The sequence below is a fragment of the Pseudophryne corroboree genome, chromosome 2 (genome assembly GCF_028390025.1).
Source record: "Pseudophryne corroboree isolate aPseCor3 chromosome 2, aPseCor3.hap2, whole genome shotgun sequence".
Taxonomy (NCBI): Eukaryota; Metazoa; Chordata; class Amphibia; order Anura; family Myobatrachidae; genus Pseudophryne; species Pseudophryne corroboree.
The window spans coordinates 25,841,685-25,857,232 of NC_086445.1; the positions used below are offsets into that span (position 1 = coordinate 25,841,685).

General features: G+C 47.2%; 1 protein-coding gene across 1 annotated transcript in view; it reads left to right on the top strand.

Moving 5' to 3' along the window:
• The window catches only part of LOC134989418 (uncharacterized), a 229,117-nt gene that overhangs the window by 30,706 nt on the left and 182,863 nt on the right, over nucleotides 1-15,548 (top strand). The window contains exons 9-11 of the mRNA XM_063950608.1: nucleotides 3,585-3,716; nucleotides 6,075-6,222; nucleotides 8,832-9,053. Coding sequence (XP_063806678.1) covers nucleotides 3,585-3,716; nucleotides 6,075-6,222; nucleotides 8,832-9,053 — 502 coding nt within the window. The remainder of the gene's footprint in view (nucleotides 1-3,584; nucleotides 3,717-6,074; nucleotides 6,223-8,831; nucleotides 9,054-15,548) is intronic.

The window sequence follows — 15,548 nt, forward strand, 5'->3', positions numbered from 1 at the left end:
GGACTCCTTTTTATGTCCATTTTCCACAGAGTACCACAGGGGGTTAGTCCGCCCTGTGGTTTACAACCAATCACTGTTTACCCATGTGCTCTGCATGCCTTGGTCACATGCACAGCTACCATTGTCCTCTATGTACAGTGGGGTGTGGTCACTCTCCTTGACCATCCCATCTTGGAGGATCAGTATCTGCCTCGGTGGCATTCAGTCTGGGCTGGGGGAAGTTTTTCCACCTAAACTTATTTCCCGGAATCTGCCCAGGACCTAGCTCACTATCTGCAGTCTGGATTAGGGCTCCAGAGATGGGAAGCCTAGATCCCCGGTCAGGGTTTCCTGCTCCCCAAGGGTGATCCCTATGGAGCTCCAGAAAACCACTCAGCTTGTTGGGAAGCTGAGCTACTCCTCTCTCTCTCTCCCCTTGTTATTTTTATGTGGGAGGCTAGAGGGGAAGGCATTCTGTTTTGGGGGAAAATGTCTGGAGGAATCCAACAGCCTGCACAGCCATGGATTCCCCTCTCCTGGGACACACAACCAAGTAAGTGCATTTTTACATTAAATACACTGCACATACACTTCTGCACAGGCTCCACATACCCAGGCACTGCAGTGCCTCACCACACAATATATATTCTATTATATCTATATATTCTATTTAAGTGCTGTGTATTCTTTATTTATTTTTTCATTTTCAGTACACTTTTGTGTGTTTTATTTTATCAGGATTCTGGACTCATGTATTGACTATGGTAATTTGTGGGGACTTCCGTAAAGGATAGGGTCCCTTGGGTAGATCTAGGTTTTGGGACCTTAAGGGTCTTTTTTCACAACATGATTACACTAATATCACTGGAAAATCACCGGAGATATGCAGCATGATGCATTAATGATATATTGCTGTTCCCATGGGAACTGCCAGGGGGGCATTTATATAGCATATTATATTTCATAGAGGGACGCGACTTACCTCTAGGAGAGGTGGGATGTTCCTTTATTTAAAAAAAAATATGTTTTCGATTTACATTGGTCCGATAGGGCCAGCTCCTAATTGGAGCATTATAGCACCAAGCTACACATACTACAGTCACTTTTTAATATTAGGTTTTACTTTTTTCACTGTTATAGTTAGAGATAAAGTTTAGGTTAGCGACCCTTGCTATACCGTATTTTAACAAATCCCTAGGGACCCTATAATAAACTATTAATGGGATATTTTTCACCAACATTCTTCCTGGTTAATACATATGAGCGCCGATCTGTTCATGTACCGAGTACGGTGCCGTTTTAATAAAAGTATTTTTGTCTAAGCCGTTATAATATTAGTTGGAGGGTTCTGTTATCTATACATGCATGTTTTTTTTGTATTTTCAGCAGACATTTCCGTAGGAAGCAGCGTCGCGGTTGCCTCTGCAACCGGCGGGCGCAGCTGAGGTGAGGTCATCAGAAATGGACCGGAAGCACAGCGGGAACCCGCGTCTTCGGTCGCGGCCAATGTACTGGCAGGATTCTTCTAGATATAAGGTAAAGGTTTGATTTTATACATTGTTACACACCTTGACAAAGGGGCATATGAGCCCCGAAACGTTGGCTATTTGCTGTGTGTTTTGAAAACACTTTTTGGAATTGAAAATCCCTGAGTACCGCTGTTGTCTATTTGGGAGCCTGCAGAACGCTATCAGAGGGCACTGGGGTACGTTGGCCGCGGAGGAACGAGTGCCGGTCCATACACAACTCTATATATATTTCTCTTACGTTCTAGAGGATGCTGGGGTCCATATCAGTACCATGGGGTATAGACGGGTCCACCAGAAGCCATTGGCACTTTAAGAGTTTAACAGTGTGGGCTGGCTCCTCCCTCTATACCAGACTCCGTTTAGAAAATGTGCCCGGAGGAGCTGGTCACAGCTAGGGGAGCTCTACAGAGCTTTCTTAGAAAATGTTTATTTAGAGTTTTTTTATTTTACAGGAGGCTGCTGGCAAGAGCCTCCCTGCAGCGAGGGACTGAGGTGGGGGGAGCAGTGTCCGACCTGCGGGGATCTGAGCCACTGTATTGCTGACTGGACAGTGAGCTCCAGACGGGTCTGATCATTCGCCGCCGCAGGGAACCGCTCGCCTCAGCAGCATGCCGCCAACCCCTTACAGAGCTGAGGAGTGGTGAGTGAGACACCAACCCCCCTAGCAAGCGGGGGGCCGGTGTGAAGATGGCGGCATGGGGTCGGAGCGCGGTATTAACTGCGCTCCCGGAAGGCTCAGTGGCACATGGTGCGGCGCTGTGAGGGGCGCCCTGGGCCAGCGCTTACCTGCAACACTGGTCACCAAGTCTGTCGGGGTCTGCGGATCTCAGCCAGCAATTATTACCTCAGGCCAGTATAATCCTAGAATAGTGGGAAAGACAGCGTCATTGAAAGGGCAGAGCTTCTCAGAGAGGACCCAGCAGCGTTCCAGCACCATTTTCTTGCCTGCACAGCGCTGGATGGAAAAACAGGTCCCTCCACAGCAGCTCCAGCTATCTGTATACGGTACCAGGGGATTGTAGAAGGAAGGGGAGGCTGTAATTAGACTGTGTCCTATTAGGGAGCACAGTCAGCGCTGAAAAAGGGTCTTCTTTTACCAATAGCGCTGTGTGTGGGTTGGCTCCAATCTCTGTGTCTCTCTGGGACACTGTGTCATATGCTGCTGAGGATTTATCCTCCCAGAATGATCCCATTCCATGTAATCAGGATATCCCTGGTTTAGCGCTCATTCCGGTAAAAGAGCCAGAGTGGTTTTCCTCTATCAAATCTTGGATTTCTCAGATTTCTGACAGGGTTGCTAGTACTGAATCTGCAACCCAGGTATTACAGAGCGCTATGGCAGTATGGCCCGGTTCTGGTACCTCAGGACGCTCCGCTATATACCCACATAAATGTGCGCTTGTACAGATCACACAAGACGACACGGATACCGATTCTGACACTACAGATGGTGATGGGGATGTGTTGCGTGGGTCCGCATCTCTTGCAAAGTGGGTGCAACTGTTGATGGAGGCTGTCAGGGATGTGTTAAATGTTACTGATACCACACCTGAGCAGGTTGAGGAGGCCTTTTTCACTGACACTAAAAAGACCTCGCTAACCTTCCCTGCATCAAAAGAATGAAATTATATATTTCAAAAAGCATGGGAAAACACTGAGAAAAAATTCCAGATCCCTAAAATGGTACTGGTGGCATTTCCTTTCCCTGAAGCGGATAGGAAAACATGGGAGAATCTGCTGATTGTTGACGCATTATGTCCAGACTCTCAAAGAAGGTGGTTTTGCCTGTTCCAGGATCTACCGCCTTAAAGGAGCCGGCTGATAGGAAGAATGATAACACACTCAAATCACTGTACATTGCTGCAGGGGCCATATTGCATCCCACTATTGCTGATGCTTGGATTGCGAAGGCAATAGTAATGTGGTCGGCTACCTTGCTTGAGGATCTGGATACGATGGATAAGGATGATATTGCATTATATTTACGCAACATACATGATTCAGTGGGTTTTATGGTAGAGTCCATGAAGAACCTGAGTTCCATGGCTACGTGAATTTCTTCCATGTCTGTTTCAGCTCGTCGGGGACTATGGCTGTGCCAGTGGTCGGCCGAAGCGGAATCCAGGAAAAGTGTGGAATCCCTACCCTATACAGGTCAGGCTCTCTATGGAGAAGCTCTGGATGCGTGGATATCCACAGCTACGACGGGTAAGTCTCCTTTTCTGCCCTCCGCAGCACCTGCGCAGAAGAAGTATTTTTCTTCGTCTGCAATGCAGACCTTTCGGCCTAACAAGTCTAGAAAGGCCAAACGTCCAATACCTTTTTTAAAGGAGGTCGCGATAAGTCCAAGAAACCTGCCGCTACTGGTTCCCAGGAACCAAAGCCTGCTTCTGGTACGCCAAAGTCCTCCGCATGATGGTGGACCACGCGGCCGGGAGGTGGGGCTGGTAGGTGCGAGGCTCAGACACTTCAGTCACGTCTGGGTTTCGTCTGACCTGGATCCCTGGGTGTTAAATATTCTATCCCAGGGTTACAGGCTGAAATTTCAGAATCTCCCCCCTCATCGTTTCAGGCTTACAGACTCTGTTGGCAGACAGCACGGTATTACAAGACGCTGTCCGGAAGCTAGTGGAGGCACAGGTCATTGTACCAGTATCTCCCCTCATGCAAGCCAAAAGGCTACTATTCGAACCTTTTTGTGGTACCGAAGCCGGAAGGTTCGGTCAGGCCCATTCTGAACCTAAAATCATTGAACCCTTTTCTAAAGGAGTTCAAGTTCAAGATGGAGTCTCTCAGGGCAGTAATATCAGTCCTGGAAGAGGGGGAATTCCTGGTACCTCTACATTCCGATCTGGTCACCGCATCAGGCTTTTCTCAGGTTTGCACTGTTAGACGATCACTACCAGTTTCAAGCACTACCGTTCGGTCTCTCCACAGCACCGAGGATCTTCACCAAGGTGATGGCGGAAATGATGGTTCTCCTCCGTAAGCAGGCGGTGAACATAATACCATATCTGGACGATTTCCTGATCAAGGCGTCCTCCAGGGAGAAGTTGTTGCAGTCCATTGCTCTCACGATGTAGCTGCTCAGGGAGCACGGTTGGATAATCAACCTTCCCAAGTCTCATCTGGAACCAACAAGGAGGCTGTCATTCCTGCGGATGATCCTAGACACGGAGTTGAAGAGTGTTTTCTCCTGGTGGAGAAAGCGTTGTTGATACGAACAATGGTCCGGGATGTCTTGAAGCCTACCTGAGTGTCGGTTCATCAGTGCATCCGCCTTCTGGGAAAGATGGTTGCCTCCTACGAGGCCCTGCAGTACGGAAGATTTAATGCACGGTCCTTTCAACTGAATCTCCTGGACCAGTGGTCGGGTTCTCACCTACACATGCACAAGAGGATTCTTCTGTCGCCGAAAGCGAGAATTTCACTCCTCTGGTGGTTACACCTGCCTCACCTTCTAGAAGGCAGAAGGTTCGGGGTTCAGGACTGGATCCTTCTGACCATGGATGCAAGTCTCAGAGGTTGGGGAGCAGTCACTCAAGGGGAAACCTTCCAAGGAAGATGGTCAAGTCAGGACTCCCTTCTTCCCATAAACATCCTGGAGCTAAGAGCCGTGTACAACGGCCTTCTTCAAGCAGCACACCTTCTACAGGATCGGGCGGTCCAGGTGCAGTCGGACAACGTGACCATGGTGGCCAACGTAAACCGACAAGGCCGAACAAAGAGCAGAGCTGTAATGTCAGAGGTGACGAGAATCCTCCTCTGGGCAGAAAGACACACAGTGGCGATGTCGGCAATCTTCATTCCGGGAGTGGACAAATGGGAAGCACACTTCCTCAGCAGACACGACCTCCATCCAGGAGAATGGGGCCTCCACCCGGAGGTGTTCGGGGAGGTCACCGGTTGGTGGGTGGTTCCTCACATAGACATGATGGCCTCCCGCCTCAACAAGAAGCTGCGGAGGTACTGTTCCAGGTCGAGAGACCCACAAGCAGTGGCGGTGGACGCTCTGGTAACACTGTGGGTGTTCCCATCAGTCTATGTGTTCCCTCCACTTCCTCTAATTCCAAGAGTACTACAGCTTGTAAGACGAACAAAGGTTCTGGCAATCCTCATTGCTCCAGACTGGCCAAAGAGGGCTTGGTATGCGGATCTACTACTACTGGAAGATCTACGGCCTCTACCTCTTCGGGAGGATCTTCTAATACAGGGGCCGTTCGCTTATCAGGACTTACCACGGCTACGTTTGAGCGCCAGATCTTAGCTCGGAAGGGTATTCCGAGCGCAGTTATTCCTACCCTGATACAGGCTAGGAAGGGGGTAACGTCTAAACATTACCATCGCATTTGGAAAAACTATGTGTCTTGGTGTGAATCCAAGAAGTTTCCTGTGGTGGAGTTTCAACTTGGACTTTTTCTCCTATTCGTGCAAGCAGGTGTGGATATGGGCCTGAGATTGGGGTCCCTCAAGGTCCAGATTTCGACTTTATCCATTTTCTTCCAGAAACAATTGGCTGCCCTCCCTGAGGTTCAGACCTTTTTGAAAGGGGTTCTGCACATCCAGCCTCCCTTTGTGGCGCTGATGGCACCCCGGGATATGGACGTGGTGTTGCATTTCCTGCAGTCGGATTGGTTTGAGCCTCTACAGGAGGTTGAGGTCAAGTTTCTCACGTGGAAGGCTGTCACTTTGTTGGTCTTAGCTTCTGCGCAACGTATGTCGGAATTGGTGGCCTTGTCCTGTAAAAGTCCCTCTTTGGTCGTCCATGAAGATAGGGCAGAACTCAGGACATGTCAACAGTTCCTTCCTTAGGTTGTGTCGGCTTTTCATATCAACCAACCTATTGTGATGCCAGTGGCTACTGACTCCTCAATTGCTTCAAAGGTCTTGGATGTTGTGAGGGCTTTGAAGATCTATGTGATGAGGACGGCTCATCACAGAAAATCGGACTCTGTTTGTCCTGTATGATCCCAAGAAAATTGGGTGTCCTGCTTCTAAGCAGTCGATTTCTCGCTGGATCAGGTTCACCATCCAGCATGCGTATTCTACGGTAGGTTTGCCGTGTCCAAAATCTGTTAAGGCCCACTCTGCTTGTAAGGTGGGTTCTTCCTGGGCGGCTGCCCGGGGTGTCTCGATTCTGCAACTTTGCAGAGCGGCTACTTGGTCTGGGTCGAACACGTTTGCTACGTTTTTCAAGTTCGATACTTTAGCCTCTGATGACCTCAAGTTTGGTCAAGCAGTTCTGCAGGAGCCTCTGCGCTCTCCCTCCCATTCTGGGTGCTTTGGTACATCCCAATGGTACTGATATGGACCCCAGCATCCTCTAGGACGTAAGAGAAAATAGGATTTTATATACCTGCCGATAAATCCTTTTCTCGTAGTCCGTAGAGGATGCTGGGCGCCCACCCAGCGCGTCTTTATCCTGTAATGGTTCCTTAGTTCAGTACTGCCTGGTTCATAGGTAAGTTTTGTGTTCTTTATTGTTTTCAGTACTGTTTCAGCTGTTGTTGAGTTTTCCGGCCTGTTGCCGGATTTGCCTGTTGTGTGAGCTGGTATGACTCTCGCCACTATCTGTGTATTTCCTTCTCTCGAAGTGTGTTGTCTCCTCGGGCACAATTTCTAGACTGAGTCTGGTGGGAGGGGCATATGGGGAGGAGCCATCCCACACTGTTAAACTCTTAAAGTGCCAATGGCTCCTGGTGGACCCGTCTATACCCCATGGTACTGATATGGACCCCAGCATCCTCTACGGATTACGAGAAAAGGATTTACCGGTAGGTATATAAAATCCTATTAGATTTTATATATATATATATATATATATATATATATATATAAATAATGTGCTAGAGGATGCTGGGGTCCATTTAGTACCATGGGGTATAGACGGGTCCTTGGGAGCCTTCGGCACTTTAAGACTTTAAATGTGTGGGCTGGCTCCTCCCTCTATGCCCCTCCTCCAGACCTCAGTTTAGAAATTGTGCCTAGTAGAGCCGGATGCAGCTAGTGAAGCTCTACTGAGTTTTAAAAAATTTCTAAGTTTTTTTATTTTCAGGGAAGCTGCTGGCAACAGTTTCCCTGCTTCGTGGGACTTAAGGGGGAGCAGGAATCAACTTCCTAAAGAGTTCATGGCTCTCTCCTCCAGCTGACAGGACACTGAGCTCCTGAGGGTACTGATCGCAAGCCCCGTGAGGTGACCGCTCACTCCCGCAGCACAGCCGCCACTCCCTAATGGTGCCAGAAGTCAGAAGAGTGGTGAGTATTTACCGGTGACCTGCAGAGAGGGGTCCCTAGTCATCGATGGCGGCTATAAGGTAAAGCGCAGTGGCGGGACGCCATAATGGCAAACAGGTGTTCTAATCCGTTGCTTGACGAAAAATTCCTCAGGCTAGTATAAATAACAAACTCTGGAGAGCCGCGCCATTGTTGGGGGCGGGGCTTCTTCTCACTGCATAGCCAGCACTCACCAGCGCCATTTTCTCCCTGCAGGATCACTGGTAAGGACGCTGATCTCCTCATAATGCCACTGCAGTCCCAGGGTGTTATAGAAAAAAGGGGGGTGGGGGGAGTGTTTTATAGGTGAAATAGCCTAAATTTATTATAACAGCGCTGAAGGGTTTATATCTGTATGTAAAACGCTTCATATATAGCGCGGTGCGGTCTGGTTCTAAGCTCTGGGCTCCTCTGACATTCTTTAGTGGGAGACTGTCCCTGATAGTTCCCCGTATGACTGTGGGTGAAAGTACACATTGTGTCATGTCTAATGAAAATGTATTAGAAGCTACAGAGATTTCATCCTTAGAGGAAGCCTTGTTGGATACTCAAAGAGTATTCAGTGTATAATACTAGCCATTAGAGAAGTGTTAGAGATTACTGATACAACACCTGTACAAGAGGAAAAGGCTTATTTTAATTTACATAAGAAATCCTTAGTAACTTTTCCTGCCTCTAAGGAACTGAACTCATTATTTGAGCAATCCTGGTCCAACCCATAGAAAAGATAACAGATTTCAAGGAGGATTCGTTTGGCGTATCCCTTTCCTGAGGAAGACAGAAATAAATGGGAGACCCCTCCCATAGTAGACACTTCTGTGTCCAGGTTATCAAAGAAGATTACTTTGCCTGTCCCTGGCTCGGCTTCATTAAAGGAGTCGGCTAACCGCAAGATAGAGACGACACTTAAGTCCCTCTATATGGCCACTGGTGCCACCCTTAGGCCCACTATTGCGTGTGCATGGGTGGCTAACGCTATTGATAAGTATTCTGACAATTTACTAGAGGATCTAGATACAATTGATAGGGATAATGTTGTCTTAATTCTAGGTCACATAAAGGATTCGGCGGGATTCGTGGGGGAAGCCATGGAGGACATTGGATTGTTGAATTCTAGAATTTCCTCGATGGCAGTATCGGCTCGCAGAGGTCTCTGGATGCGCCAATGGAACGTAGACGATGAATCCAAAAAGAGTATAGAGACCCTCCCTTTCACAGGTGAGGCGCTATTTGGGGACACACTGGATGCGTGGATATCAACGGCTACTTCAGGTAAGTCAGCTTTTCTTCCTTCCGCAGCACCACCTGCGAGAAAACCTTACTCTGCTCCTCCAATGCAGTCCTTTTGAGCCGCCAAGTTGAGAAGGACCAGAGGAACCCCCTCCTTCGCGGGAAGAGGCCGTGGAAGGGATAGGAAGCCTGCAGCAGCTGCAGGGTCTCAGGAGATGGAGTCTCTAAGAGCGGTGATCTCCAGTTTGGAGGCAAGAGAATTCATGGTGTCTGTAGACATCAAGGATGCATACTTGCATGTTCCTATCTGGCCTCCACATCAGGCATACCTGCGGTTTGCTGTTCAGGACTGTCACTACCAGTTACAGACGTTACCGTTCGGTCTCTCCACAGCACCGAGAATATTCACCAAGGTGATGGCGGATATTATAGTTCTCCTTCGCAAGAAAGGTGTCAACATAATTCCGTACCTGGATGATCTGCTGATAATGGTGAACTCCAGGGAGAAGTTACTGCAGAACGTCGCAATATCCTTGAAGTTGCTGGATTCTGAATCTTCCAAAATCACAGTTGGAACCGACAACGAGATTATCGTTCCTGGGAATGATGCTGGACACTGATAATGTCGATTTATATACAGGAACGAAAAGCTATACCTTCTATACACTCTAAACACACTTTAAACCTTAGCCGCTGCGGCCGCTATACTTTGTACACACGCTACGTACTTTTTACACTAATAGCGTACAGACTCCCGTACGATGTAAGGACTCTGTGTACAAACGCCGCGCTGACAGTACAATGCACCCGCAGCGCGTACACACCCGATGAATACACTTTAAACCTTATACAGCAATGCAATGCGTTACTAATACACTTTTAAACCTTAGCAGGGAAAGGAAGACACAACACCAATTTGTAGTTAAATCACTGGGTTCCGACACCACAGCGTAATATTGCTGAAAGGGGGTTACAATATATACAATACAATATAAGACAATATAACAGAATAATGGCTCAGTCAATGGTACATACGTGAATATATTCGCGTGCGCTTCCCGGTCCGGTCCTCCGTAATCTAATAGATAACGTTGTGAGACTTGTGTCAGACCAGGCTGCAGCAGGCTTTATTTATACAATTCTTCCAAAAGCAATACAATGGATACTGTAATCCCTTTGTCCATTGGACACAGGAATGCACTTTTACAGTACAGGAGAGGTCATAGATCGGTTTGAATAGGTAGGCGATGTCTTTCCCAACTGCTCTTGTGGGTGGTCTCCTCTGGATTCCCGCCGCATACATAATATACAGTAAATACAGTTTATATCTTTATTCTGCTCATAACTCTGCGCAGCAACATGCGATCTTCCTCAAACCAACACCGGAATGTTACCCTTAAAATACCCTACAGCTGGATACCAAACACCACCTTATGACCTTGTTCTGTCCCCTCCTCTTCTGTAAAGGTGAATCCCTTTGTTCTGAAACCATTTAAACTGTTGTTATTTTCTGGTGTGGTGCAGGGAGACTATGTGTACATTGTACACTATTTGGGTTAAATATGTAATGTGTTTTGATAGCTCTCTATGCGTTCACAAACTCTACCGTAAATACCCATACAACGCGCTGATGCGTACGACCGCGGGAGCGACCATACGCAAATTGTGAATATGTGCACGCACAGCTGAACAAGTACATGCGCGGAGGCCATCTGTGTGTTGTTTGTACGTGATGTGTGCACTGCAATATTTTTCGACTTTGACAGTCCACCCTTTGGCAGTCACCAATAACTGCCACTTATCTAATCACTAAACAGAAAAATATCTACACAATATCTACAGAAGTTTGGATAGTCGGGAGAGAGGGGTAGTTAGGAAATGTATGACCTAGTGGGATAGTAAAAAGCATGTATGTATGAATCCGTTTCTGAGGGGCATGTATCATCGTGCCGTATATGTTCTAAATAAGCTTCGAGGTATTGCTAAGTATACATTAAATCCTTCTCATCCCGTATTAAGGGTCTGTAAATGGGCCAACAAACACTACCGAGCTCTTTTCGGCTTCTCTTTCCAACAAATGGGGTGCACATTTAGTTGATGATACATGGAGGGGGAACATATGTGAGTGCTAGTATATGTGGATATCACCTGTCGACTATGTGTGCTATTTAACTGGAGGTTATAGAGATGAAGATAAGACACATATCTAAAATACATTCACATAAACATTCTTGGGTAGGGCTGATGTCTTTTCCGGATGGATGTATCTGGGCAGAGGGGGAAACAAAAGAAAAACGGGTGAAAGAAACAGGCCATGAAATCAATTTGCAATCCTTATCATAACACTGTCTCTATGGATGGGTCATAAATTAAATCTGCTGCTATAACAGTGCCCTTGCTCCTTAGACTCATCAACTTTGTGCCGTGCTTGCGCCGTGTCAGAATTCGAACACACCTAAATATCGAACCAATAATTATGACGACTCCCAGGATACAAAGTAGAAACTTCCCTACACTCATAATAACATTTTGAGCCCACTCTCCTAATCCTGAGAACCAATTTCGTGGGTTCAACCATGAGACCCAGCCGGTCAGCTCATTACCCACAGCCGTCAGAGTAAGGTTGTGTCTCCTCCGGAACTCCCACTTCAACTGCAAGATATCATCCATTTTTGATCGATAATCTCGGTTGGGTCATCAGTGCGGTTTGTAATATACGTACAGCACTTCACACCATATTGAGTTGCCAAAGTGACACAGTACCCACCCGTCACGGCCGTGATATAATTAAGGACCATCCTGTGCTGGATCAGTTCTTTCTTGTAAGCTTGTAACTCGCTTCCCGTATACCTGAAGGTGTCGTCATACATCTCAGTGATATTATCTATCAAGTTCGCTAGTGCATGGATATACCTATAATTTATAATACCTCTGGCAGTACGGGTGATGTCTAATGCGAGAAGGAATTGAATCCCGGTGGATTCGTGGATCAAACCAGAGGCTGCGTGCTCTGTCCTATCTATGAGGTGTCTCTTGACAATGTGTTCATAGTGAGTATGAGTATAAGGAGCCTGAGCACTGCGGTGAACCTCTCTCATCTTATCATGGGTTATGGTCATGACCTCTGGCAGTACTCTCCCAATATAACACAATCCCTCTGAGCTCGGGGCAAGCCACTTGTACGCCTTCCTCCCACATATGAAATAGGCATCATCCGGGAGAACATAGGGGACAGAATATGACATCACCATATTACAAACTTTCCACGTGAAAAACCCAATCCCTAGTTCTCCCATCTGCTCAGTACAAGTATCGGACTGGATGATATGAGCACAATACTCTGGCGATACTTTTCCAACCCACATTGTCTTGCTTCCACGAGTATACCTATACCGAAAATACCGTCCACTGTTGGCTATTTGGCGTACAAGTTCAGAGTCTATGGGTATCCTATCAGCTCTGTGTGAAAAGGTCATTGTCTGGTTATTCCACGTCACTTCCCAATTTCCCGGTTTTCGGTAATTGGAAATATTGAAACATAATAAGGATCTATCTACATGATACTGGTGCAGCTTCAAACTAGGGGGCCTAGAAATATTGAATTTCTTGTCCACCGGTCTCCCACCCCGCAATTCGAGTGCCTTATCTATTGCTAAAGGGTACGGTACTAATCCTGACTTGCTCTGACCTTGAGGTCTTTGTGAGCACACCCAGCATTCTGTCTGGTTTAAGACTTTACCCACTAGTGAGTGGTAATCACTCAATGGATGACGGTCCATGTCAATGTTAAGGCTGGACTGACATCCCTGGATGCACCCATCCTCGACTATGTTCTCACAATTCCTACAAATGCAATTTTCCTCAGACAATAACCCTTCACAGTGCCTTCAAGCTCCCTGACTACCAGAGCGCTTTCTGATACCCGCCTTTGCTCGAGTGATGTGTTGCTCCTGGGATTCTACAAATCCATCCTCGCCATCAGTACCCATTCCAGATCCTTGCTCGACCTCTCTGGGACCCTCACCGTAATAGACTGTCCTGGTCAACAACAGGATTAACAGGAAAACCCGAAACGCAGTCTCTTGGGGTAGATCCATCTTGTTAAGAGAAGAGAAGGGAGACAAGAAGGGGGGGAGAAAGAGAAGAAGAGAAGGAGGGTAGTGGGAGGTGGAAAAAGAAGAACTGGTGCGACAACCGTCTCTGGTCTTGTTGTTTTCCGCGCTCAGGTGCCGTCTCAACAGTCCTGCCTCTCAGCTTCCCCGGAACAAACACTCTAGTGATACGAGGTTCTCTCCACTTTGCTCTTTGTCACGAGTTTTCTCCGGGTCAGCGACCTTTTTGCAGTGGGACGAGTGGACCCAAGTCTCTCTTTTGGCAACCATTAATGCTGTCGTGCTGGTTAGCAAGACTTGGTACGGTCCTTCCCACCTGTCAATGAGGCAACCTGAGCGTAGAAAATTTTTAATCATTACATAATCCCCAGGTTCAATGTCATGACAATTACTGTTCGGTAGTCTTCGATTTTGATTTCTCAGCTGCTGGCTCATCCCAACCAAATATTTCACAGTCACTTCATTATTGCATTTAAAATCATCCTGGGGGTCTATCATTACATGAGGTTGTCGGGCAAAAAGAATCTCAAAGGGTGATAGGTTAAGGGGGGACCTGGGAGTGGTTCTGATGCTGTACAATACTAGTGGCAAAGCTTCTGGCCACAACAATCCAGTCTCAGCCATCACTTTGCTCAGCTTGTTCTTAATAGTGCCGTTCATTCTCTCCACCTTCACACTCGCCTGTGGTCGGTACGGAGTATGCAGCTTGCTATTAATTCCCATCAGTTTGTACATTACCTGAAAGACTTCACCTGTAAAATGGGTACCCCTATCGCTTTAAATTATTCTAGGGATACCATATCTACACACAAATTCCTGAACAATTTTCTTTGCAGTGAACGTAGCAGTATTTGTGGCAGCAGGGAACGCTTCTACCGAATTGGAAAATACATCAATACAGACTAACACATATTTTACATTCCTACAGGGTGGTAACTGTATGAAATAAATTTGTATTACCTGAAAAGGTCTGTCTGTCGGAGGGATATGGGATGGCTCTGTTGGTATTGACTTTCCAATATTCTTCCTCAAGCAAGTAAAAGATGTAATTGCTCTCTTACCTGCATGAGAAGAGAATCCTGGCGCACACCAGTAGGCTCTCACTAGCTTGCACATACCCTCTTTGCCTAGGTGAGTCAGACCGTGTGCCGCCTCAGCTAGACCTGGAAGATATGCTCTGGGGGCCACTGGCTTACCGTGTGCATCTGTCAAGAGTCCTGAGGTCTCCTGGCCATACCCCTTTGACCTCCAGACCACCTTTTCCTGTGAGGGACACAAATTTTGCATTTCAATTTATTTTTGTGTGTTGATTATGTTGAATGTCATCAGTGATGTGATGTTCGTTTGTATGGGGGTGCTGGCTGCTGATTTAGCAGCTTCGTCTGCCCGGCTGTTACCAAGGAAATTGGGTCTTGGTTGTAAGTATGTGCTTTACACTAGATAACAGCCACTCTGTCTGGTTCCTGTACGCTGTTAGGAGCCTTTTTATGTGGGACGCATGCGCTACAGGTGTTCCAGCTGCCGTCATGAAATTTCTGAGGCGCCATAGGGCCCCGAAATCATGCACCACTCCAAAGGCATACCTAGAATCTGTGTATATATTAGCTGACTTACCCTTGGCCAATTCACACGCTCTCGTTAGAGTGACCAGCTCAGCAACTTGTGCTGAGTGCGGTGGGCCCAGGGGTTCAGCTTCTATGATACCTCTGTCGTCTACAACTGCGTATCCAGTACACAAGTCTCCCGATTCTGTCTGTCTGTGGCAACTACCATCAGTGTAAAAGGTAAAGTCTACGCCTTCCAGTGGGTTGTCACTGATGTCAGGTCTCGCAGTGAAAGTCTGATTCAGGTATTCCATACAATCATGCGTATCAGTCTCTGCACTAAATCCTCCTTCACCATCATTCTCATCCTCCACCCTTTGTGCCTGTCCAGGCACACTTGGCAAGTAAGTTGCAGGATTTAGTGCGCTGCATCTCTTAATGGTGATGTTTACAGGGACCATCAAAGATAATTCCCATTTTGTAAACCGTGCCGATGAGGCATGTCTGGTTTGGGCGGAGTTTAGTAAGGCTGATACTGCATGAGGTGTATGGATTGTCAGGTTGTGTCCTAACACTACGTCTTCGCTTTTACTTACTAGTAAAGCTATCGCTGCAACACTTCGCAAGCATGTGGGGAGAGACCGCGCTATGGTGTCCAACTGTGCACTGTAGTAAGCTACCGGACTGCTGGCATCACCATGTCTCTGGGTTAAGACACCTGCCACGCACCCTGCACTTTCTGTACCGTATAACTGAAAGGGCTTCCCATAATCTGGCATACCTAATGCAGGTGCCTGTGATAGGCACTGTTTGAGTCTCTCAAATGCCAGTTCAGACTCATCTGTGTGCGAGATCCGATCTGGTTTGTTCGAAGAGACCAT